This window comes from Drosophila virilis, chromosome 2 (assembly GCF_030788295.1).
Source record: "Drosophila virilis strain 15010-1051.87 chromosome 2, Dvir_AGI_RSII-ME, whole genome shotgun sequence".
Classification (NCBI taxonomy): domain Eukaryota; kingdom Metazoa; phylum Arthropoda; class Insecta; order Diptera; family Drosophilidae; genus Drosophila; species Drosophila virilis.
Window position 1 is genome coordinate 29,500,678 of NC_091544.1, and position 22,253 is coordinate 29,522,930.

A 22,253-nucleotide genomic window follows, 5' to 3' on the forward strand; every position below is an offset into this window, starting at 1 on the left:
GAGCTGCCAGAAGGTGTTAAAAGCATATGCCGCTAGTCTGTCTGGCAACTCTATTTCTTCGGTCTCTTGCAGCTCGCATAACACGTCAGTGTTTAGGTTTTTAAGAGGCCAGTTCCACCAAAATTGAGGCAAACGTATTTGCTAAGGTGCAATAACGAGTCGGTTACCGATCAAAATGGACACAAAGCCACAAATTGCGTGGTGATATTTATATATTTAAAACAAAGAATCGATTACGTTTATATTTTTGTTCTTCCCTAAAACGGACAAAATTAATCGTCAAGCGCGAAAACAACAAGCAGCATCTAGTAAGCAGGTGCAACGGCAAAGATTAGCAGCTGTGATATACAGACAATTGGAGGAGGAAGCAACCGTTAGCTGCCACGACATAACGTGTGACGTGTGTATCGCATTTAAATTTGATAATTCGCCTCGTCTCTCAATCCCAACTGGTTCAGACGCCCACAAACACGCACACGCCCACACACAGACATACAACACATACACGCACACAGCATAATGGCTTTGCCATTAAGCGATCTGCTGCTACTTGGCAGCGGCGAAAAGAAATTGGCAGCCTGTGTCCTGCTGCTGCTGCTGGAGCTCTTCATGGAAGGTACTTTACGGGTGGCCTAGTGGGGAGGGTTTTGGCAGTGTTCTAGAGATCAAGGCGTGTCAGAATTCAAAAACACCTTGCCTAGGCTTTAATTTGACAGTGCGTTTTGCATTCGTTCGACACACGCCTATCTCTTTTGTGCACTCTAATTGAAATAATCAAATTGATAACACTTGAATTCTATATGCTTTGGCACACGTCATTTGCAGGCGCCGATGCGGCATCACCAACTCAGGCGGACATCGACAATCATCTGGAGCTTGGCAAAGACTTTTTGGCACGTGGTCAGCTGTCGGATGCACTGACGCATTATCATGCAGCTGTTGGTGAGTAAAGAAGTATTTGCACACCACTTGGCCAGATATTCATACAACTGCATCCATTTTCAGAGGGCGATCCCAACAATTATTTGACACTCTTCAAACGAGGAACTGTCTACCTAGCGCTGGGCAAGACACGCTTTGCCATCCAGGACTTCAATCGCGTGCTAGAACTTAAGCCAGACTTTACAGCCGCTCGCAGCCAGCGTGGCACTGTGCACATGAAGAGCGGCGATTATGATAACGCTTTGCTAGACTTTGAGTATGTGCTCGGCGAGGAGCCACAAAATGCGCTCGTGCAAGAGCACTATTCAAGACTGAGGCCGGCTAAGGAGCAGTGGCAGCTGGTGCAGCATCTGCTGAACAATAATGATGAACAGAATGCCATAGGCATGATAACACAGCTGCTAGAGATCTCACCCTGGTCCGTGGCATTTAGACAGGCTCGCTCTGATGCCTACCTGAAGACAAACGATCCGCTTTCGGCCATTGCGGATTTGCGGCAGGTCAACCGCCTGTCACAGGACAGCACCGAGGGGCATTACAATATAGCAAAACTGCTATACACTATAGGACATGCTACTAATGCGCTGAAGGAGATACGCGAATGCCTCAAATTCGATCCCGAGCACAAGCTCTGCTTTCCATTCTACAAGAAACTGCGCAAAGTGGAAAAACAGCTAGTTACAGCGGAAACAGCGCGAGAGGAAAAACAGGCGGCGGAGTGCATAATCGCTGGCGAGGCGGTGCTTAAACATGAGCCCGAGGAGACCATGATACGCTACGAGGCGCACAAGCTGCTCTGCTCGTGCTACACCACAGACGAGCAGTATGTCAAAGCGTTGTCGCACTGCAAACAGGCGCTGGAGATTATGAAGGATGCGCAGCTGTATTGTGATCGCGCTGAGGCGCTGCTGGGCAGCGAGATGTATGACGATGCCATACACGACTACCAGGCGGCGCTCGAGATTGACGAAAACAATTCCCGCGCCAAGGAGGGCATACAGAAGGCGAAGAAACTGCAAAAACAGGCAGAGCGCCGCGATTACTACAAAATCTTAGGCGTGAAACGCAACGCCAGCAAACAGGAGATTGTGAAGGCGTATCGCAAGGCGGCACAGAAATGGCATCCGGACAATTTTAAGGATGACGAGAAAAAGGTGGCCGAGAAGAAGTTCATTGATATTGCCGCTGCCAAGGAAGTGCTCACAGATCCGGAGAAGCGACGTCAGTTTGATAATGGCGAAGATCCGCTCGATCCGGAGAGTAATCAACATGGTTTCCGTGGAGCAGATCCATTCGCACACTTCCAGCACGGTTCGCCGTTCCAATTCAAGTTCCATTTTAATTAAATGGATCTGTCGAGCACTGCGGCCAGTTGCCATTGTTCAGCCAGGGTTTATTTTTCGTGTTTTCCCCCACTTAATGCAGTCACTATAATATCCACAATCTATCCCTCCGCTGCCCGCAATTGTTTACGCACAACAATCGCGGCACTTTCTGTTTTGCCTACGCCCCCCAGGATAACCCCAAGCCTTACGATTTTACACTTGTTTGTGTTGCAACTCTTGAATAGCGTGTAAATATTAGCCTAAAGACAAAATCCGATAACTGAAACACACAACAACACAAAACTGAAAAACAATTAAATTTAATTAGTTTATTTAATATTATAATTGTAATGTAGTACATTTTTCTAATTATATATACATAAAAAACGATTAAGCAAAGCAAGACGAACTGAAATTGTTGATCAAAGTTTGGGTGGGAAAAGGACTAACGACAACGACTTGTCCAATTGCAACCGTCTCCATGCTCTCCAAAAAAAAAGGGACAATTTTATCAATATCCGAACAGTGTATCAAATGCCTACAATAGGAAATTTTCTTTCAAATTTTATCAAAATCGGACTAGCATATCATTTATATTTTGTACAAAAATATAATGCTTGAAATACAATATGCAGTATAAATCATTGGCTATTTATTCTGTAGAATATCCAGTCTTTTCGGCAAAGATAACTATGCTTTTTTGTTTATTAGGGATAAACAAATTATATAACAGAAGAGAGAATATTCATTGGTTTAATTATTGTTTTTATTAAACAATTTATAAGCAACAATTATGTTCAGATTTTATAAATTATAAATCTTAAATGCCAAATTAATTGTTACAATTCTAACAAAAACACAACCGAGCAAAGTTTAAAAACAAAAATGGATTCTTTAAATTAATAAAGAGCAAAATGTTTTTCCTTTTTTGGTTAGAAACTTACCTAATTTTTATATTTTAAATATTAAGCAAGTGCCAGATTTATAGTCATTAACTCATGATTACCAAATGAACCAGAAAACGAGAATATAATAAAGTTATGTATATAGGAGTTTTACATACAATGCTTTTACAGATGAGAGAAATTACAAACTAATTATTTGAAGAAGTCATTGTAATCCCTCAGACAGCGGGCGTGACTATCACATAAATAAGCGTGGCGAGCACAACAGCCAGCATCAGAAAGAAATAAAACTTGAGATGATATTGACGATCCAATGACGTAATTAGTGCACGAAACTGATTCATAGGAGCATTCGGATCCTCTTGCTGAATGGTGGACCGCATTTGTGGTCTGGCCAGTGGCGATGAACGTTTTCTCGTATCCAGCTGACGCGAAAAGTGGCTCAAATATGGCGAATCAGTGCTGTCGCCAGGTGAACGCTGATGTTGACGCCGCTGCTGAATCTCCGCCTCCGATTCGCTGTCTGTGTCCAGGTCCATGGGCTGTACGGTGTTGTTGTGCTGATCATAGAAATCGTTCAGTTGAGGATACAGCGAGTTCACTTTGTATGTGGGCTGCAAAAGGCGACCCCTGGCAAAGCCGCTGTCTCCAATGGTCTGGCGCTGACGCACCGCGGATGAGGATGTTCCCCCCAAATTAAAAGGCGCCGCAGAGCCACTGAAAGTGTTGCGCGGCGCCTGTTGCATGAGCGGCTCATTGTACTCGTTGCTTGCTTCCAAATAGCTGGTCGAGTTTAGCTGCGTTTGGGTGAGGCTTTGCCTGGACAGATCCGGGCGATAGCTGCGCTCAATACGTGGCTCATAGATGGGCAGCGTGCGCGCAGGCGCCGCCGCTACCTGTGGACGTTGATATGTATAGCTTTGCGGCTGTTCCTCTTCCTCGTAATGTGGCTTCTCCACCTCGCGAGTATATGAGGTGGTCAGCACGCCTGATTTGGTTAAGGAAACAGAGCGACGCAGTCGAGTGTCATCACGTTTCTGGGGTTTAACGCTAGGTGAATTAACTTGGTAGAAATCATCATCCTCCGACTGTGAGCCCACATCAGACACGGTTGTTGTCGTTTGTACAGTGCGCACAGGTGAACTATCCAACGGATAGTATTCGCGAGGTGTCACTCCAATTGTGCGACGACTATTGTTGTTGTTACGGCTCGGGCTTTTACCTGCCACACGCGGCACACTCGTGTCTATCACAGCTGCTGGTGTCGCCTTACTGCTGTGTATGGTTTCGCGTCTCGGCGTCTTCTTTGTTGCTGCAGCAGCATTTTTGCTTGGAACGCCTAAAATGGATGACTGCAAGCGACGCAATATAACTTTGCGACTGGAATCGGTGACCGGTATATTGGGCAGGCCATATTCTAGGCATTTGGCGTGAAGTTCCTTGTTCGAGATCGTTTCGAGATAGGATAGATCCGACATGCTTACGTCTGCTTGTGAAATATGTAAACAGAATTAGCGATGTCGTCACCGTTTGGAATGCTGTTGCGATTGACCTTTAGTTGTACACAAATTAGCGAACAAATTGTTAAATAAGCACAGTATTTATAAAGTGCACAAGCACAATTTTTTGCTCCAAATTAATTTTCCAGACTTTTCCAGAAAAAAGGATGCTTCAGATATAAACGACTTGCTGCCTTGCTGTTTAAAAACATACTAATCGACACTTAATAACACTAAATACTCGATATTCGTAAGTCATATGATAATCGAGGCCTATCGAAAATGGCGAAATCAGCTGCCATCCCTGGATAAAAATTGACTATCGACCGAAAAATACCACAACAAAAACAATTGTAATTTTTGTTTCCGACAATTAATTTGTGTGCCGCAAACATGTCGCTAACAATGCGAATTTTCACAGTATCGCGCAATGGTTAGTGAAAAGCTGGGCTTTCAATTAATTCAATTCGATAAACATATTTATATTCAAATTCATTAAATGAGGTTACGTAACCTTATGTCATAGTAAATCAGATTTGCTAGTGTCAATTTTTTGCTTGGATTCAATAATATAATATGTTTTCTGCACAGGTCAGCGGATGTTTGGCACTAACGGCGCACGTATGCTGTCTGCCAATAGAGCCGAGCCTAAAGACATCGTTAGTGTGCCCAAGGGCTATGTTTATGTTAACAATAAGGAGCTGAGCATGGAAATGGAGGACATCACAGATCGTGCTGCTACCACAATGTTCTTTGGTGAGCTCTTTCGAGGCTTTGCCGTCACACTGGCGCACATCTTCAAGGAGCCGGCCACAATTAATTACCCATTCGAGAAAGGACCGCTGAGTCCACGGTTCCGTGGTGAGCATGCCCTGCGCCGTTATCCAAGCGGTGAGGAGCGTTGCATTGCGTGCAAGCTTTGCGAAGCTATTTGCCCCGCTCAGGCAATAACCATTGAGGCAGAGGAACGTGCCGATGGCAGCAGGCGCACTACGCGATACGATATTGACATGACCAAATGCATCTATTGCGGTTTTTGTCAGGTAATTATTACCCATAAGTATCCCATATAAAACTCATGGTGTGTTTCCTTTGCAGGAGGCCTGTCCAGTCGATGCGATTGTTGAGGGCCCCAATTTTGAATTCTCGACAGAGACCCACGAAGAATTGCTCTACAATAAGGAAAAGCTCTTGTGCAATGGCGATAAATGGGAATCGGAGATAGCATCCAATCTGCAGGCCGATCATCTGTACCGTTAACTCTTATTGTACATATTAGAATTTTTGTTTAGAAATGTTTTTCCAATTAAAAAACGAAGTTGACCGGGCCACACTTACAACGTAAACACATTTGCGTGATTATTGTATTCGAAATAAAAAACAATCGCCATTACTAAATAATACAATTCGATATTGGAATATAATGCACTTGTAAATTCCTTGCTAAATTTTAATTTACTGGCCTGGACCGGCCAGGCTCTTCTCCATAAACTTCTTCTTGGCAAAGCAAGTCCACCATTTGTTTGGCTTGCCATCTTCTGTGCTAAATACTTTCTCGACTACCCGATTGCCTGTCTCGTGACGCAGCTGCAACAAATACTGACGCATAAGATCGGCATCCTGGGCGGACTGGGGCTTGGCGTAGACCGAATTTAATGGAAAACCAGCCTCGCCGGGTATATCGAATTTGGAGATGGCCAAACTGTACATCTCCTGTTGACCCTGAGCTTTGCTAGTGCAGCGGGTCAGTCTTTTAAGACATTCGGTTATATACAGCGTAATATAGATGAGTACACGATCCACTTCCGACTGTATGAACGACATAAGATATATAAATATATACACAAAGCACATGTACCTAGTCCAACACCTACCTTTACTTCGTATGTGCGAAAGAAAACATTTGCTTTAAAAAAATAAAGTGACTCATCAATAATATCACTCTCTACATTGGCGCTTGGGGCTGGTCCGCGTACCTGGGTTCGCAATGGCAGGATGGCCATGTTGCCCACCTGTTGGCGAAAGTCCTTGATTTGCGAGTGGTATGCCTGGAAATAGGTAAACAATAGATACGAATTTTATGAAGTACTTCACGTGTGGTCTAGCGTTTTAACGAAAACCAATCACAACTAGCTGGTATACCTATTTGGAATTGTTGTTGGCTACGCAAATTACATTAAATACTCACCGGCATTCTACAAATTTAATAGTTCGCGGCTTTAAACTGTAATTATTTGAGTTTTCTGTAAAAAAGAACTGGCGAAGCACTCACAACAATTTTCAGTATGAGTGCATTCGGTGTTTTGCAAAATACCAAAAAAATATATAAAAAATACCATCAACTTTCAAGTATTTAAGCCTGACGATGTTTTTCGATATATAAATATAATTTTTTTAAAAATATATTTACGCTCTCCAAGGGAAGGGTTTTTTGCGCATAATAAACATTAAAGATGTTTATTTCCCCCAATTTTTAAAATGAGATTGCTGTGAATATACTGTCATTACGGTAAAATAGCCTTTTGACATATTCTCATTATTTTACAGCAATAAGTAAATTCATTAATAATATTGATTTCAATCTTGAGAGTTTACAGAAATGCCGAAAATGAATAAATCAAATGCTGCTCAAAAGAAGGTAACTAGAAGGTATAAATTAAAAGCTAAAATTGAAAACGATCTTATTTGGTTACAGTCAGCTGGCAAAGGAGCTGTTAAAAAGCAAACGAAGGGGCAAACCAAATCTCCAAAGTCTGGTAATATTCCACCAGCTCCTGTAGTAAGAAATGAGGAATGCGCTGATGATACAGGCATCGATGTGATGGATATTAGTTTGGATAAGACAGCTTCAGAAAACAAGGATGATCAACACAAGGCGCAGTTGGCCTCTATTGCCTCGATGTCGACCCGTGTTGATGAGCATATAATAAATATTACGGCTTTGCAAAAGCAGTTGTCTGAACTTCAACTGAAGCAAATTAGTTTACTTGATGGATGCGTTAATTTCTTTCACGAGCTTCAAACATTCCAGGCCGAAAACGAAGAGGAAGAGAAACTTGTCCTGGAAACATTTATCGAGCTAAAAACTAAGGTCAAGATTGTGTTTAAACATTACTTGCCCACTGAAATAGATATATTGGAGCGCGATATGAAGATGATGCAATTAAACAATAGAAAACAATTCTAGCTCGAATATGATATTTAGTGTTGTTATATGCATTTGAATTGAAATAAAATCGAAAAATCGATAAAAAAATAAGGCCACTTTTATTGATATCGATAACAGTTGGAAGAGGAAGCAAAGCGCCAAAAACGGTATCTAAATAAGTGCATATTTAAAAATTGTGTTGCGAAATTAATATGAATCCGCCATCAGGTGGACGACCAGCTTCGAGATTTGTGCGCGGCAGAGCGCGCGGCGGCGGTGGCTATCGTCCATATTTCTATTTTCGTCGCAATGGCCGCGTTATACCTGCTGGTGGCAATCGTCAACCGGCAGCAGACCAAGCTTCAGTTCCAAGGGGTGCTCCACAGCCCCGCGGGTGGAGTCGTAGTCGGGCCGGGGGCGATGCAGCGAGAAAGCGAATGTCAAATGCGGCAATAGACTGTAGTTACTTGCGTCCTGAAAACTATGCTGCTCCAGAGGATGCATTGGAAGTGCGCAGTCTACTTGTCGACAATCCACAAGCTTATCCCGGTTGGCGTCTGTACTTTTTGCGTGAGGAGTACGTAGCGAACAGCGACCTGGCCAAGCGCATTGTTGCCGTGGAGGCGCACTACCAGCGTAATCCGCATATATATGACGCGGCTCGCATTCGGCAACGCGGCTACTTTCAGCTCTTAGCTCCGGGAATAGTGCAAGACGAACAACTCAAGGCAGTATGGCCAACGCTGACAGAAGATTTGCAAAGGCAGCCGCTACGTACACTCTCCACAATAGGTGTGGCCATGCACACAGTGGTCGTTAACAATGGCCTGGATGCTGCCGAAGAAGCTGTAGACAGCATACTGCCTTTGGGGACCACAAAAGAAATGTATGTGCCGCGCACTGAACGCACACGGAAGATTTATGCGCGTCTGGAAGACTTTGTGCCCGTCGAGCTGGTTAGTAGCATTACACATGCGCGCGTTGACAGCCTGTTTGCGGTGCGTGGCATTGTGAGAAGCGTGGGTGAACCCACATTGGGCCTAGCCTGGCAAGCATTTCGCTGTACACGTTGCCGTACGGAGCAGACGCTGCGTCAGCGAGGCAACTACACGCCGCGTCCGTATCACTGTCTGAAGCCACGGTGCGGTGCCAAGGACAATTTTCTGGCGCTGCGCAGCTCGCCGTATACGCGTCTCTCGGTGCGACAGATCATACGGCTGGAGGAGTCTAGTCTTGCCCTGCTGACGGACTATGACAGCACGCTGCCTGGTGAACTAGACATAGAACTACGTCACGATCTGGTTGATGCTGTGCACGTCGGGCAGGAGATTATAGTCACGGGTGTCGTAAAGTTGCGCGAGCTGTGCGACAACAGCGAACAGCCGTCGACTTCTGTTGGAGCAGCAACAACAACAGCCAGCGGAAATTTGCAGGTGTATTTACGCGCTTGCAGCGTGCAGCAGGCGCGGCACGTAAAGCTGGAATTTAGCGAACGTGATTTAGAGGCTATTTCGACGATAAACACGGAGCCCAATTGCTTTAAGCTGCTGGTGCAATCGCTGGCGCCGGAGTTGCACGGTCACGAGTTGGCCAAGGCCGCCTGCTTGTTGTCGTTGCTCGGCGAGAACATTAATGTGCTACTGGTCGGTGATCCGGGCATTGGCAAATCCATGATGCTGCAGAACTGTGCACAGATCACTGAGCGTGGCGCTCACGTAAGCGGCAAACGTGGCGCCCAAGCAGCCAATCAATTGGGCATTAGCTTTTGCGGACGCAACAAGCGGGTCATGGATGCGGGCGCACTACTCATGGCCGGCACAGCAGGTACTTGCCTTGTGGACGGTGTGGACAAGTTGGCCTCCAAGCAGACGCTGCTGCTACAGTGCATGCAAGCCGGAGAGCTGAATATGCCGTTACCAGGTCTCTTTGCCTCCTTTGAAGCACAACCCGCGATTATTGCCTGCGCCAATCCGCAGCGTGGGCAGTACGACCAGGCACGTTATTTGCTGCAGAATATTCGCATCACTGCGGCCTTGCTCAAGGAGTTTCATCTGGTCTATGTGCTGCTGGACAGACAATCGACCACGCGCGATAAATCCTTAACGGAGCATGTGCGTGCCCTCCACGCTGGCTCCAAGAGGCGCGAACAGATTGCCGCACGCTATGCACTGAAGCCCAAGAAGAGTGAGTCCGTGTGTGAGGCCACCTTTCATGACGCGCCCGTTGTGCCGAACGATGATAAGGATAGCATTATGCAGCAGGATTATGATCTGGATAAGCGTTTGGAGTGTAATGTTCTAGAGCCTGAATTGGATCTGCTGCCGCCTATATTGATGAAGAAATTCATTGCCTATGCGCGCCAGAATGTCAAGCCGCTGCTTAACGATGAGGCCGCCAATATCATTAAGTGGCATTTCATGGAGCTGTGTCGTCGCAGTGAGCTGGAGCACGAGCAGAGTCAGATTGGCATGGGGTGAGTTACATATATGTATGTACATAACTCTTTTACTTTTTCATTTCCTAAGCATTTTTTTCTTAATGCTGTAATCGATTTACTTCGATAAGTATCGAGTGCAAGTTTTCTTGCATGCGTCGAGTAACTCAATAGATTTGTGTATTGTGACTGACACTGACACTGAATATCCCATATATAAGTATTGATTGAATTAACAAAAAAATGTTTTCATTCAAACGTTAAACATACTTCATGATTTTATCGATTAATTTCGATAAGTATCGAGTGCAAGTTTTCTTGCATGCGTCGAGCAACTCAATAGATTTGTGTATTGTGACACTGACACTTTATGCCTTTATGCCTTTATTGATCAACTTCGATAAGTATTGAATTAACAAAATATATATGTTTTCAATCAAACGTTAAAAATACTTCATGATTTTATCGATATGTATCGTTTTAAGTACACTTCGATACCGATAACTCCAAGGTATTTAACGACACTTTGGGCTTTATTAAGCTTAAGTTACTTAAATTTAGGTTTTACTAACAAAAATCTTTAGCATAAGTTAAAAGTTTCATTTACACAGTGCTGACACTTGCTTGAAGTAAGAATTAAAAGAATTAATTCGAAATCTTTTATATTTGAATCTAATAAACCCTTTGCTTAGGTTTTGTCGGCAAATTTGTCTTTTAACAAGCTGATATTCCCAAAGCTTTCATAAAACTTTAAGCTTTCAGTTACTTGCTTGAATCGACGCTTAATAAAACTAATCTTTAGAGAGTTACTTTAAGCAAATGTCAACAACATTTTAGTTTAGCTTGGACTAGCGCAACAGCTTAAGACATGATGATACAGGCAACTCCACAAAAATAGCCAGTAGCAGGGAACTCAGATACGAGGCGCATAACACGTAGAATATATAAGCAAACTGTGTATGAGATATGCAAAATATTAAGTGCCCAAACTGGAACATATTAGAATCATCTTCAACTCACCATAGTGCCCGTGCCAAAGTATATAGGCTCACGTACGGTAGCCAGCGCTAGACGTGCCACCAGGAGATGCACAATGAAGGCGCCATAGGTCAGTCGACCCAGTATGCGAAAGATGGGCAGGCAGGCAAACTTGCGTAGAATCCCTGGAAAATTAAATAATTTATAATATAATTTCAATTACTCTGAAGTAATTTCTGGAGAACGTAAATAATTCAAATATAAGAAGTTTAATGAAATGACAGCTCCACTGCTCACAAGTAATTACTGGTAAAAATTATTATTCAATTAATCAAAGGTAATTAATGTAATTAAGTTTGCAAATTAAAGCATGAATAATTGTGCAAGGAGTTAAATGCTGACAAAATAGTAATATGTAAAAATTTTACAGGAACAAATAATTACATTTTAATTACTCAACTAATTACTAGTAAGGTGTGCCAGGAACATTAAGGATTCCATTTGCATGTTCCACTACAATTTAAATATGAAAATAAATTGTTAGATAAACAAGAATTTAAGTGGAATTTCGAATTACATTCTAATTACTCAATGGTTACTAGTTGTTATTAGAAGCATTTAAATACCAGGAATAATTTAGAACGATTGTTACTTCAAAATAAATAATTATATGTTAATGACTTAAAGGTAAGGTGGAAAGAAATGTAAATGTGATTTGGATTTATACTTACAACCTACTTTGGCAGCCATTCCCACAACGAATATGCTCAGACCAAAGGCCCAAAAGTTGCGCTGTACGGTCGCATAGATGGCGCCCCAAAAGCGCGGAGTTTCCGTATAATAATGCTGATAAATCGGATGCGCCGTAAAGAGCCACAGGACACCAACTGGAATCAAACTAAACCAGAACACCTGAAAGCTGCGCAGCTCACGCAGTTTGTACTGCTTCAGGGACAGCTGATCATAGGCAATGGCCGCCAGGACGCCACAGAAATAGGCGCCGAAATTCATTTGAAAGGATGTATAAAACTCAGTAAACTGACGATCGCCAATAAACGAGTCCTTCTGTATTCTGTAAGGGAGACACAAATTAACAAACACAAACGAAGCCAAGTCGATCCAGTTCTCGGTTACTTACTGCGGCGTCGGCAGGAAGATGGGATAGTAGTCGAAGACATATGTCAGCACAGCGGGCAGCAGCATAAAGATGCCCAGCACGATGCCATAGAGCTGCTTGCTCCAGCGTCCAAAGCGATGTCCCAGTATTAGTACCAACAAGCTCAAGGCAAAGGATTGCGTGTCCGCGGCCAAATACCAGCCTTGCAGCAGGCACTGCAAACATAAACTAAGACTTTAGCCAGCTCTGGGTGAATCCAGTTAATCCTGCGCTGCACTTACACGCTCATCGGTTTGCACATAATTGTTAATAAATAGAAAATTGGTCCACCAGTTCTTGCGGCAGGCTAGCTGCTCCCGCTGGTAAATGTGTCGCCAGAGCGGACCGCCTGCGTTCTCAAAGTAAACGCCGCTCAGCAGCAGCACAAAGCCATAGGGCACGGTGAGGCGTATATAGCGAAACACATTGAACTTGACAAAGAGTGCCGCATATTTGGCTAGGCTCCACGTCTCGTTTTTGTCGCCCGCCAGCGCCCGAGTCACCGCCAGCCAGTTGACGGTGAGCAGCAAGCCGCTAATCACAAAGAAGGTGACGGTGATGAGAGAGCCGGAGATAAGGAGCGTGCCGACAGCCGTATGCAGCATGCGCTCGGGATCTTGGGGATTACTGATGGCGCTCTCGTAGATCACCCAATTGGTGTGCGCAAAGATGACCAGAAACATGGCAAAGAACTTGAAGCAATCAAGAAAACGTAATTCGCGTCCGATCTTGCCATTTGGCTCCTGATTCAATCGATACCAATTCCTAGCAATCGAAAACGTCAGCAGCAGGCGCGTGACCAGGCTACGTGGCGGCGTCTTATAATGATCGCGCTCCTTCAACATTTTATCATGTCGCCGGCGCTTCAAATGCAAATCGACGAGGCTGCTGAGGCAGGAGAACAGGATGAGGGCACAGACCAACACATAGAAGCCCAAGTTCCAGGGATCATCTGTGGAGAGGCAGAACTCTTGTTATACGTTTGTTAAGCAATTTATAAATTTGCCAGGGAATGTGAGCGAATAGCAGGATATATTTCCGAATCCATAAACTATATACATTTATTCTTGATCCGTAAAAATAGTAGAATATATAACAGTAAGGATCGGGCTGCAATCAACAATAAATTCGGGTGTATTCGGTACTACGAATGTAATTATTGTTGTTAGCATAAAAAATGTCACCTGCTTTCCCTGTGACTCACCTTCTTCGCTGACCTTGCCGGCGGTCGCTGTCGTATCGCAATACTCCACCACACTCTTGGCCTGAACTCCAAAGTTGCGCTGCTGCAAGCGCCAGTTAAGGCAGGCGTTGCTCAGTTCGTTGTAACGCGCCCGATTGGCCGACTCCATGGCGAACAGTTCCAGATACACGTTCACCTGCAGCAAACAAACGAACAAAATCAAAAGATGTCACATCAAATAGCCAGCCAATCGGCCATTAAATGTCATAGCCTTGGCCCTGAAAGAAATGCAGCTGCTCCAATTTTTTGTTGCCGTCATTAAATAGACCACGCTGCTTTTTGTGTAACCCAAAAATGTAAAACTGCATTTCATTGGCTACTCCAGCAACTGACATCGGTCAATCAGTGGGTTTTCCTCGTTCGCATCGTTTGATTATGCAGCAGACCCACCTAGTTGATGGCCAACTCTTGATAAGATGATGTGGACCTGGACAGCGGCACAACGCACAAAGGGGGTCTACTCAGAAACATACAAACGAATAAATTCTACCTTGTATCTGAAATATTTACTTTGGCTTCAATATTTAGTATATAATATTTTTGAGTTTAGTTCTTAATCTTCTAAATCTCTATGAGTAGCACTCCCCTTAACTAAGCCACTGTTAAAACCAACGTTGAGTTGAATAAACTGTGAGCTATTCAATAATTGCAGTCTTCTTAGGTACATAGACTATCTAAGTCTGTTTGCTACATATGAAAGAATTTCTAACTTTGTAGTGTAGAGACATTAAGTCTGTACAACTTTTAAGAATGTCACACAAAGTGAATTTAAGGAAAACATTTAAGAATGACACACAAAGCGTATTGCAAAATACGACAGTATAAAATCCAGACGAGAGTATAACTTGTTACCAAAAGAGTTTGATACATTTGAATAGGAGATTTTTGTATATTCCAGAACTTCTTCTGTAACGTTTACGAATGACGCACAAAACAGAATAAAGAAGTCAGCTGTGCAATGAACTGTGACAAAAAAGGATTGGAAAAACTAAAAGAAACTTTCATATCATACTGTGCCTTGTCAAGGGTATACACTGTTCGTTGCGCCCGAAATATACATTTTCAGCATTTTGTTTGTTTTGTTTATTTCTTGTGCACATTTGTCTGGCTCTTTTTATACCCTTGCAGAGGGTATTATAATTTTGTCGTGAAATGTGTTACCCATAGAAGGAGATATATCCGACCCCATTAAGTATATATATTCTTGATCGAGTCGATATAGCCATGTCCGTCTGTCCGCCTGTCTGTCTCTATGCGAACTTGTCTCCCAGCTTTGAAGCTACCGTCATGAAAGTGTGCTTTACGCACTTCGGAACCAGCTGATCGGAGGAGAACTTTTTGTTTTCAATATATCTTGATCAAACTCAGGACTTATAAGTTTCACTATGTTCCCTTTATTTATGCAAAATCTTACTTACATCGGACCACTATATTATATAGTTTTCATGGGGCTGATCGGTCTAAAATTAAGTTGTATGACAAATTTTTTGTTTTTCAAGTTATCTATGCCATACTCTCAACTAACTATTTTCCCTATGTTTCTTAGATACGGGCAAAGCAATATGCAAGGGTATTAAATCTTAAGCATGCCGAAGATAGCTTTTTTTTCTCGTTTCATTTATTGTTGTTAGCTTGAACGTTGTTGTTTTTCATTCAATACTTTATTTTCGTTTCGTTTGCTTTTTTTTGTTCAATCTTTTTTATTGGTCGATGTGACAGATTGGGAAATCTTTGTTTTTCTTTAGGCTGCAGTTGGTGGCGGTTGGGCAAAGGCGTAAAATTAAATTAAATTGTGTGCGATCTTCCAAATGCATTGAAAAGCGGTTTTCGATTTTATGGCATAGCCATTGAATACATTTTTATGGTTTCATATGATTGTGTTAATTGAATCTAAACTATAAGGCTGATAGAATTCCATTGAACCATCTTAATCAGCCGAAGCTGTTCATTTCATAAGTTGTTAATAATTACTAGAAAATTGACGATTCATTGCCAGAGAATATCCAACACAAATCAAGTCTTGAAATATGCTTAGTTTCTAATATAATATATTTCTATGCATATTCACCTTGGCATTGTCTGTGAGAACGCCTGCCTGCAGCTGCTGAATGGCATCTGCATCCAGTTCCGCCAGCTGCGCCTCGCACTTGTGCACGCACAGGCCAAAGTAGAGTTGGCGATGGTCAAAGTGATGTCGATCATACTTGGAGATCTCCTGTATGGCACGCCAGGCGGCGGTTGTGTCATTTGGTTGCACCTCGGCGCGCACAAAGCAATAGGTGGCTGTGTCGTCGCTTGAACCGAACTCCTGTAGACAGCGATCATAGTCATCAAAGTCGTAAAGCTGCGGCATCTCGAAGTACTGCGTCACTGTGGATGCAAACAAATGCACAGTCATCAGGGAAGCAAAACTTGTTTTGTTGGAATAAAATCCAACAAATTAGCCAAGAACATGGTATCCTTAACTAGCCATAACCGTATCTACTCGTATGATCAGTCAAGTGAAGGGAAACTCGTTTTCCTGACTTGCAGTTCTGTGAATTAGTCGAAAAGACTTAGGACACAAACTTGAACTTGAATTTCAGGTGATTCACCTTTGCGGATTGCATGCCAAAAGGAATCTTCTGGAATTCGCACATTAAGCAGAAAAAAACTGAGGTGACGAGCATGAAATTAGTTACAAATAGCATTGAAGGAAGGGAAACCTTTTAAAAGAGTTTTTGCTAAAAAGACTTAGGACACGAACTTGGCTGTGAATTGCAAATTCCTTGCAACATTCAACAAATAGGCTGTAATGCATTGGGCCTTGCATGTGAATTCTGAATCCTTGGCGGGCAAAAAAAGAATTAACTGAAAGTTCAATTGTTTTTGGGCTAGTCCCAAATTTTTCAAACAGACTTAGGACAAAAACTGGATTTTAAATTTGCATAATGCATAAATTTTTATGTTATGCATCGAATAACAAATACGCTGTTAAACACAAAACTGAACTCATATTTCCAGTCCTTGAACTTTGCCGGATTTTAGGCTCAACGCAAATAAATTCCATAAATTTGTATTCACAAAAAAAAAAACAGGTATCCTAAGTACTTCGCAGTTTGATTTGTGATGTGCAAATCAGTATGCAAATAGTGCAAAGTCATCTTGCTCCTGTCTCGACCAGATAGAAAAGTCAAATATTACCCTCGATTTATACTCGTTAATATGCAAAGTGAAAAGAGTATATTGGCCTGTGTTACCGTTCGTCCGTCTTTCTGTATGAAAGACCACGAGGAGGGGAGGAAGGGAAAAATTGTATAACAAATGGTTCAGAGTTCTCTAAAGATCGAGACTAGAATATTTATGTATATAGCCTGTCTAAAACTTTTGTTGGACTGTGACTAGAGTATTAAGCAGTCGGTTGCACCTGACTGCAAGATTTTGTGCCTTTGGTGCTTTACTTTATTTGTTGTTGTTATCGTAACGCAAAATGAATGAATTGTAATCGCTTAATTTGGGATGCGTTCAGTAAAGCGTGTCACGCAAAAGAGAAAAAAAATGTGCAAATAAAAAACCAGATTCTCAAAGCTGAGATTTGACAATTGGCCAGAACCCAAAAATTCGCAGTGGGCAATCGTTTCGGGTAAAAAACCTTTTTTGAATGGAATGTTTTTGCTGCCTGTTTATTTAATAGATTTATGACAATTAAAATATCCAATCGCTTTTGTGTATCTAGTGCGTATTGTCAAATCATCTGACGTTAATACGAAATGCAAGTGTCTGTCTAAAATCTTTCATTGTCACTGTTTGTGAATTATGAGTGTAGAGTGTGGGGCCTTGAAGATAAATCTTTATTATGCACATCAGGGAATATTTTTCAATTAAGTGAATCTTTTAATTACATTTACATAACTTGTTTGATCTCAGGATTAAGCTTAAGCTCTGGGAAGTTGATAGAAATTGGGTAAAAATTACGTGATAATAGCTGTGCTTGACTCGAAAGATTATATATGTTATTGAAAAAAATAAAACATTCAAGTGTTCTCTTAATTTAATACATCACTTTTTTAACATTAGAATTTATCAAAAGTCTTCAAATATATGATGTAATACTTAGTTAAGAAAATTTAGTTTTTAAGGCTGTTTAAAGAGCTTTGTAACGGAATCTATATCTATATCTATATCTATATCTATATCTATATCTATATCTATATCTATATCTATATCTATATCTATATCTATATCTATATCTATATCTATATCTATATCTATATCTATATCTATATCTATATCTATATATCTATATCTATATCTATATCTATATCTATATCTATATCTATATCTATATCTATATCTATATCTATATCTATATCTATATCTATATCTATATCTATATCTATATCTATATCTATATCTATATCTATATCTATATCTATATCTATATCTATATCTATATCTATATCTATATCTATATCTATATCTATATCTATATCTATATCTATATCTATATCTATATCTATATCTATATCTATATCTATATCTATATCTATATCTATATCTATATCTATATCTATATCTATATCTATATCTATATCTATATCTATATCTATATCTATATCTATATCTATATCTATATCTATATCTATATCTATATCTATATCTATATCTATATCTATATCTATATCTATATCTATATCTATATCTATATCTATATCTATATCTATATCTATATCTATATCTATATCTATATCTATATCTATATCTATATCTATATCTATATCTATATCTATATCTATATCTATATCTATATCTATATCTATATCTATATCTATATCTATATCTATATCTATATCTATATCTATATCTATATCTATATCTATATCTATATCTATATCTATATCTATATCTATATCTATATCTATATCTATATCTATATCTATATCTATATCTATATCTATATCTATATCTATATCTATATCTATATCTATATCTATATCTATATCTATATCTATATCTATATCTATATCTATATCTATATCTATATCTATATCTATATCTATATCTATATCTATATCTATATCTATATCTATATCTATATCTATATCTATATCTATATCTATATCTATATCTATATCTATATCTATATCTATATCTATATCTATATCTATATCTATATCTAAATATATCTATATCTATATCTATATCTATATCTATATCTATATCTATATCTATATCTATATCTATATCTATATCTATATCTATAGCTATATCTTATATCTATATCTATATCTATATCTATATCTATATCTATATCTATATCTATATCTATATCTATATCTATATCTATATCTATATCTATATCTATATCTATATCTATATCTATATCTATATCTATATCTATATCTATATCTATATCTATATCTATATCTATATCTATATCTATATCTATACTCTATATCTATATCTATATCTATATCTATATCTATATCTATATCTATATCTATATCTATATCTATATCTATATCTATATCTATATCTATATCTATATCTATATCTATATCTATATCTATATCTATATCTATATCTATATCTATATCTATATCTATATCTATATCTATATCTATATCTATATCTATATCTATATCTATATCTATATCTATATCTATATCTATATCTATATCTATATCTATATCTATATCTATATCTATATATATATATATATATATATCTATATCTATCTATATCTATATCTATATCTATATCTATATCTATATCTATATCTATATCTATATCTATATCTATATCTAATATCTATATCTATATCTATATCTGATCTATATCTATATCTATACTATATCTATATCATATCTATATCTATATCTATATCTATATCTATATCTATATCTATATCTATATCTATATCTATATCTATATATCTATATCTATATCTATATCTATATCTTTAGCTGTCTTTTTATATATATAGCTCTTGGTATATTTCTAAGTATGCCAATATATTTTTCTATTTCTATATCAAATTTATTTTATAGCCAATATATTCTATATGTATGCAATATTAACACATTCCTAAGACTATAGATTTGAATGATATGCATGATGTACATAGTCATAAAAATTGTGCTCAAGTTCGTATTCAATTCTTTAATTCCCATCAGGCTTCAATGATTGAAAACAAAATTGTTTAATTTAATTTGAATTCCATAAATTAGATTTGCATTTAAACTGAATTTATTTTGCGTTGTATCACAGATACTTGCACATGATATAAGCAACTGTCAGGCATTAAAAAAACTGTCGTAAATCTAAACGTTCCCAATTGTAATTAGAATCATTTGATGGATAACAATTTAATGCGACGAAATCGCCCGCCAATCGTTGCGTGCGGGCGAGTATATTTTATTCTCTAACAACAAAAAAACTATAAAAAATCCCATTACAGTAGCAATAATAATACCCAATGTACTGTAGCATGTAGTAAAAGATTACTTACTGTTCATCTCAAAGCATTGAACCGCCGCCAGGAGCACGCCCCAGCTTACAATAAGCCTTAGCGGACACATGTTGATGCCTTACAATAGCACAGTGCACTCTAAATAACAATAACGACACCTACTTAATTGTTTTCGCTGCACTTTTAAATATTTATTTCTTGTTTTTGTTTTTTTGTTTTGTGATAAACTCTTTAGACTTGCGACACCCGACAAAAAAAGTCTCTCGCCGCTGGGCAACTTAAATTTCATCAACGAAAACCTGAGCATTCAACAAAAGCCGCTTCAATGCCAACTGTTAGGAAATTGCGCTGCGCTTCCGATAGCTGTTCACGATGCGCTTTTCCACAGTGCGAGGGAAATGCTGTTTAAACCAGCCCGTAACCGAACTGAACCATGCGCGGCAACGTGCGAGCCGAGAATGAAAATACGAAATTGATAAATTCAAATGAAAGGTGCGTGTGCGCCGTGATGTTTGGGATCGATTTGTTGAGCCCGGTTTGCCGCTGGGCAGCCAACCAGTTGGCCAGTTCAGCTAGCCAGCATCATCGTCTGTAATACACAAATTTATTAACGTTTCAAAACTCTTCCGTTAAATTGCATTGGAACATGTTCGATGCGCCCACATTCAACTGAATTATAGAGTATGAGTTTGTCGTTAACTCGATGAAACGAGTTTGATCCCTTTACCATAGCTGACCAATCAATTGGCCGTATATGGAGCGTGGCAGCTGGTTTCATCAAATGTTCTATTACCAAATAATAAAAAGTTGCCAAAAAATTAGCATATATTTTTACAGACCAAAATACATATAGAAATTTACAAATAAGTGTAAAGAGTCGAAACAGGTTGTGTTTCAGCTGTTTTTATATGGGCTTAATGTTAAATATTAGTCAGAACAACTGAAATTTTATAATCACTATGCAGAATATCGGCTAAAGCATAACAAAAAAAAATCAAAATATGGCACATGGCGTTTTGCTACAATCATAATTAAAACAAACAAGAAGCAGAAGAGCCTCCAAGGCTAGAAATGAAATAGGCAAAACGAAAGACTGAGGCAGCGAACTTCTGTTCTGTACACCAAACGAATGACTTGGGCAACGAACTTCTTCTCTCACCCAAAACGAAAGATTTAGGCAACGAACTATCTTCATTTATCCCTTTTTTTTTTGTTTCAACTCTTTGCAGCCAGTTGCTCGGCTTGATTAGCCTTTCGCAGGCACGTGCCCGCCTGGATCTGTCCAGCGTTGTGACGCCGCTGCACGTGCGCGATGTGATTGCTGTGTTGACGGAGAGTATGGCGCAGACACGTCTTGCCACCGCTGAAGCAGCTGCCCCAAGTAGTTCCGGCAAAAGTTCACAGCTTCAGAGTTTTGTGCACATGATGCAGTTGCGCTCGGCTGCGCTGGGTCGGCGGATCTTTGAGTTCGAGGAGCTGAAAGATATGGGCACGCGTGCGGGCATCATGACGGGCATCGCAAAGTTGGTGGAGATTGCCAACATAGGCGGCTATTTGCTTAAGAAGGGCGCAAACATGTACGAAGTGGTGCCCGACTAAGCAAATGTCTATGTAAATATTGTAACAATGTTGTTGTTAAACTAATACATTAAGTTGGTTTTAAGTTTCGCGAAGTCAAGAATCATGTTTAGCCAAGTTCCTTATTTAATTTCAATCAGTTTAAATATTTACTAAATGTTCACTTAAACAACAACCAATTTTGTTCAATTTTGCACTTGATTCATTATCCAAGTGCTTTAAATAAATTCAGGCAACATTATAGCCGCAAATATCTAATCATTTTATTCGTTAGTCGTATATTGTTGATAACGTTTTGCTTTATTTTGCCTTCTAAGAGACAAACAACTTTTGAGATGTTAATCAAAACTTTTGTATAATTAAAAGAAGAATCACAAATCATCAGATGCGAACTGCAAATCATACGCTTGAAATCCCCAATTGGTGTGGGCAATGTTAGCGCCATCTTGCGACATGTAGTGAAACTAAATAATAGTGTATAAACTTTAAATTGCATACTTTCGCGCTGCATTTGAAGCAAAAAATGCTTAGCCAAACTTGAACAAAATAGAATCCTGACACATTTTTAAAGGACATGGTGCGTTGCTTTTAAAT

At 39.7% G+C, this 22,253-nt stretch overlaps 7 protein-coding genes across 7 annotated transcripts; 4 read left to right on the top strand and 3 right to left on the bottom strand.

The window, feature by feature from the left end:
- The first annotated feature begins 60 nt into the window (after window positions 1–60).
- Window positions 61–2,676, top strand: P58IPK (dnaJ homolog subfamily C member P58IPK). The gene is made up of 3 exons (XM_002056335.4): window positions 61–616; window positions 826–942; window positions 1,006–2,676. Exons 1-3 carry the CDS (start codon window positions 520–522, stop codon window positions 2,286–2,288), a joined length of 1,497 nt encoding a protein of 498 aa, XP_002056371.1. The 5' UTR covers window positions 61–519; the 3' UTR covers window positions 2,289–2,676.
- bocks (bocksbeutel) lies at window positions 2,582–4,879 on the bottom strand. Its single transcript, XM_032433798.2, has 2 exons — window positions 4,725–4,879; window positions 2,582–4,658 (listed from the first exon to the last, which is right to left on the bottom strand). The coding sequence occupies exon 2, from the start codon at window positions 4,648–4,650 to the stop codon at window positions 3,391–3,393; it is 1,260 nt and encodes a 419-aa protein (XP_032289689.1). The 5' UTR covers window positions 4,651–4,658; window positions 4,725–4,879; the 3' UTR covers window positions 2,582–3,390.
- A 72-nt stretch (window positions 4,880–4,951) lies between these two features.
- LOC6632768 (NADH dehydrogenase (ubiquinone) 23 kDa subunit) lies at window positions 4,952–6,017 on the top strand. The gene is made up of 3 exons (XM_002056337.4): window positions 4,952–5,104; window positions 5,263–5,714; window positions 5,770–6,017. Exons 1-3 carry the CDS (start codon window positions 5,065–5,067, stop codon window positions 5,929–5,931), a joined length of 654 nt encoding a protein of 217 aa, XP_002056373.1. The 5' UTR covers window positions 4,952–5,064; the 3' UTR covers window positions 5,932–6,017.
- On the bottom strand, window positions 5,767–7,018 carry LOC116650351 (actin-related protein 2/3 complex subunit 3). Its single transcript, XM_032433801.2, has 3 exons — window positions 6,860–7,018; window positions 6,546–6,719; window positions 5,767–6,480 (listed from the first exon to the last, which is right to left on the bottom strand). The coding sequence occupies exons 1-3, from the start codon at window positions 6,863–6,865 to the stop codon at window positions 6,127–6,129; spliced, it is 534 nt and encodes a 177-aa protein (XP_032289692.1). The 5' UTR covers window positions 6,866–7,018; the 3' UTR covers window positions 5,767–6,126.
- A 132-nt stretch (window positions 7,019–7,150) lies between these two features.
- LOC6633136 (uncharacterized) lies at window positions 7,151–7,901 on the top strand. The gene is made up of 2 exons (XM_002056339.4): window positions 7,151–7,309; window positions 7,367–7,901. Exons 1-2 carry the CDS (start codon window positions 7,271–7,273, stop codon window positions 7,856–7,858), a joined length of 531 nt encoding a protein of 176 aa, XP_002056375.1. The 5' UTR covers window positions 7,151–7,270; the 3' UTR covers window positions 7,859–7,901.
- A 63-nt stretch (window positions 7,902–7,964) lies between these two features.
- LOC6633137 (DNA replication licensing factor REC) lies at window positions 7,965–21,925 on the top strand. Its single transcript, XM_002056340.4, has 2 exons — window positions 7,965–10,292; window positions 21,311–21,925. The coding sequence occupies exons 1-2, from the start codon at window positions 8,032–8,034 to the stop codon at window positions 21,678–21,680; spliced, it is 2,631 nt and encodes an 876-aa protein (XP_002056376.1). The 5' UTR covers window positions 7,965–8,031; the 3' UTR covers window positions 21,681–21,925.
- LOC6633138 (nose resistant to fluoxetine protein 6) lies at window positions 10,604–20,548 on the bottom strand. The gene is made up of 8 exons (XM_002056341.4): window positions 20,121–20,548; window positions 15,699–16,000; window positions 13,592–13,766; window positions 12,630–13,339; window positions 12,370–12,563; window positions 11,963–12,303; window positions 11,274–11,416; window positions 10,604–11,206 (listed from the first exon to the last, which is right to left on the bottom strand). Exons 1-8 carry the CDS (start codon window positions 20,188–20,190, stop codon window positions 11,102–11,104), a joined length of 2,040 nt encoding a protein of 679 aa, XP_002056377.1. The 5' UTR covers window positions 20,191–20,548; the 3' UTR covers window positions 10,604–11,101.
- Window positions 21,926–22,253: the final 328 nt, after the last annotated feature.

Coding starts and splice junctions, on each gene's coding strand:
- LOC6633138 (XM_002056341.4), bottom strand. CDS start 20,190: ATGTGTCCGCTAAGGCTTATTGTAAGCTGGGGCGTGCTCCTGGCGGCG. Junction 13,340..13,591: donor CGGCAAGGTCAGCGAAGAAG/GTGAGTCACAGG, acceptor GCCTCTCCACAG/ATGATCCCTGGAACTTGGGC. Junction 12,564..12,629: donor ATGTGCAAACCGATGAGCGT/GTAAGTGCAGCG, acceptor TTATGTTTGCAG/TGCCTGCTGCAAGGCTGGTA.
- LOC116650351 (XM_032433801.2), bottom strand. Junction 6,481..6,545: donor TTCGCACATACGAAGTAAAG/GTAGGTGTTGGA, acceptor TCGTTCATACAG/TCGGAAGTGGATCGTGTACT.
- LOC6633137 (XM_002056340.4), top strand. CDS start 8,032: ATGAATCCGCCATCAGGTGGACGACCAGCTTCGAGATTTGTGCGCGGC. Junction 10,293..21,310: donor CAGAGTCAGATTGGCATGGG/GTGAGTTACATA, acceptor AACTCTTTGCAG/CCAGTTGCTCGGCTTGATTA.
- LOC6633136 (XM_002056339.4), top strand. CDS start 7,271: ATGCCGAAAATGAATAAATCAAATGCTGCTCAAAAGAAG. Junction 7,310..7,366: donor CAAATGCTGCTCAAAAGAAG/GTAACTAGAAGG, acceptor ATTTGGTTACAG/TCAGCTGGCAAAGGAGCTGT.
- P58IPK (XM_002056335.4), top strand. CDS start 520: ATGGCTTTGCCATTAAGCGATCTGCTGCTACTTGGCAGCGGCGAAAAG. Junction 617..825: donor GCTGGAGCTCTTCATGGAAG/GTACTTTACGGG, acceptor CGTCATTTGCAG/GCGCCGATGCGGCATCACCA. Junction 943..1,005: donor GCATTATCATGCAGCTGTTG/GTGAGTAAAGAA, acceptor ATCCATTTTCAG/AGGGCGATCCCAACAATTAT.
- bocks (XM_032433798.2), bottom strand. CDS start 4,650: ATGTCGGATCTATCCTATCTCGAAACGATCTCGAACAAGGAACTTCAC.
- LOC6632768 (XM_002056337.4), top strand. CDS start 5,065: ATGTCGCTAACAATGCGAATTTTCACAGTATCGCGCAATG. Junction 5,105..5,262: donor TTTCACAGTATCGCGCAATG/GTTAGTGAAAAG, acceptor TTTTCTGCACAG/GTCAGCGGATGTTTGGCACT. Junction 5,715..5,769: donor TCTATTGCGGTTTTTGTCAG/GTAATTATTACC, acceptor TTTCCTTTGCAG/GAGGCCTGTCCAGTCGATGC.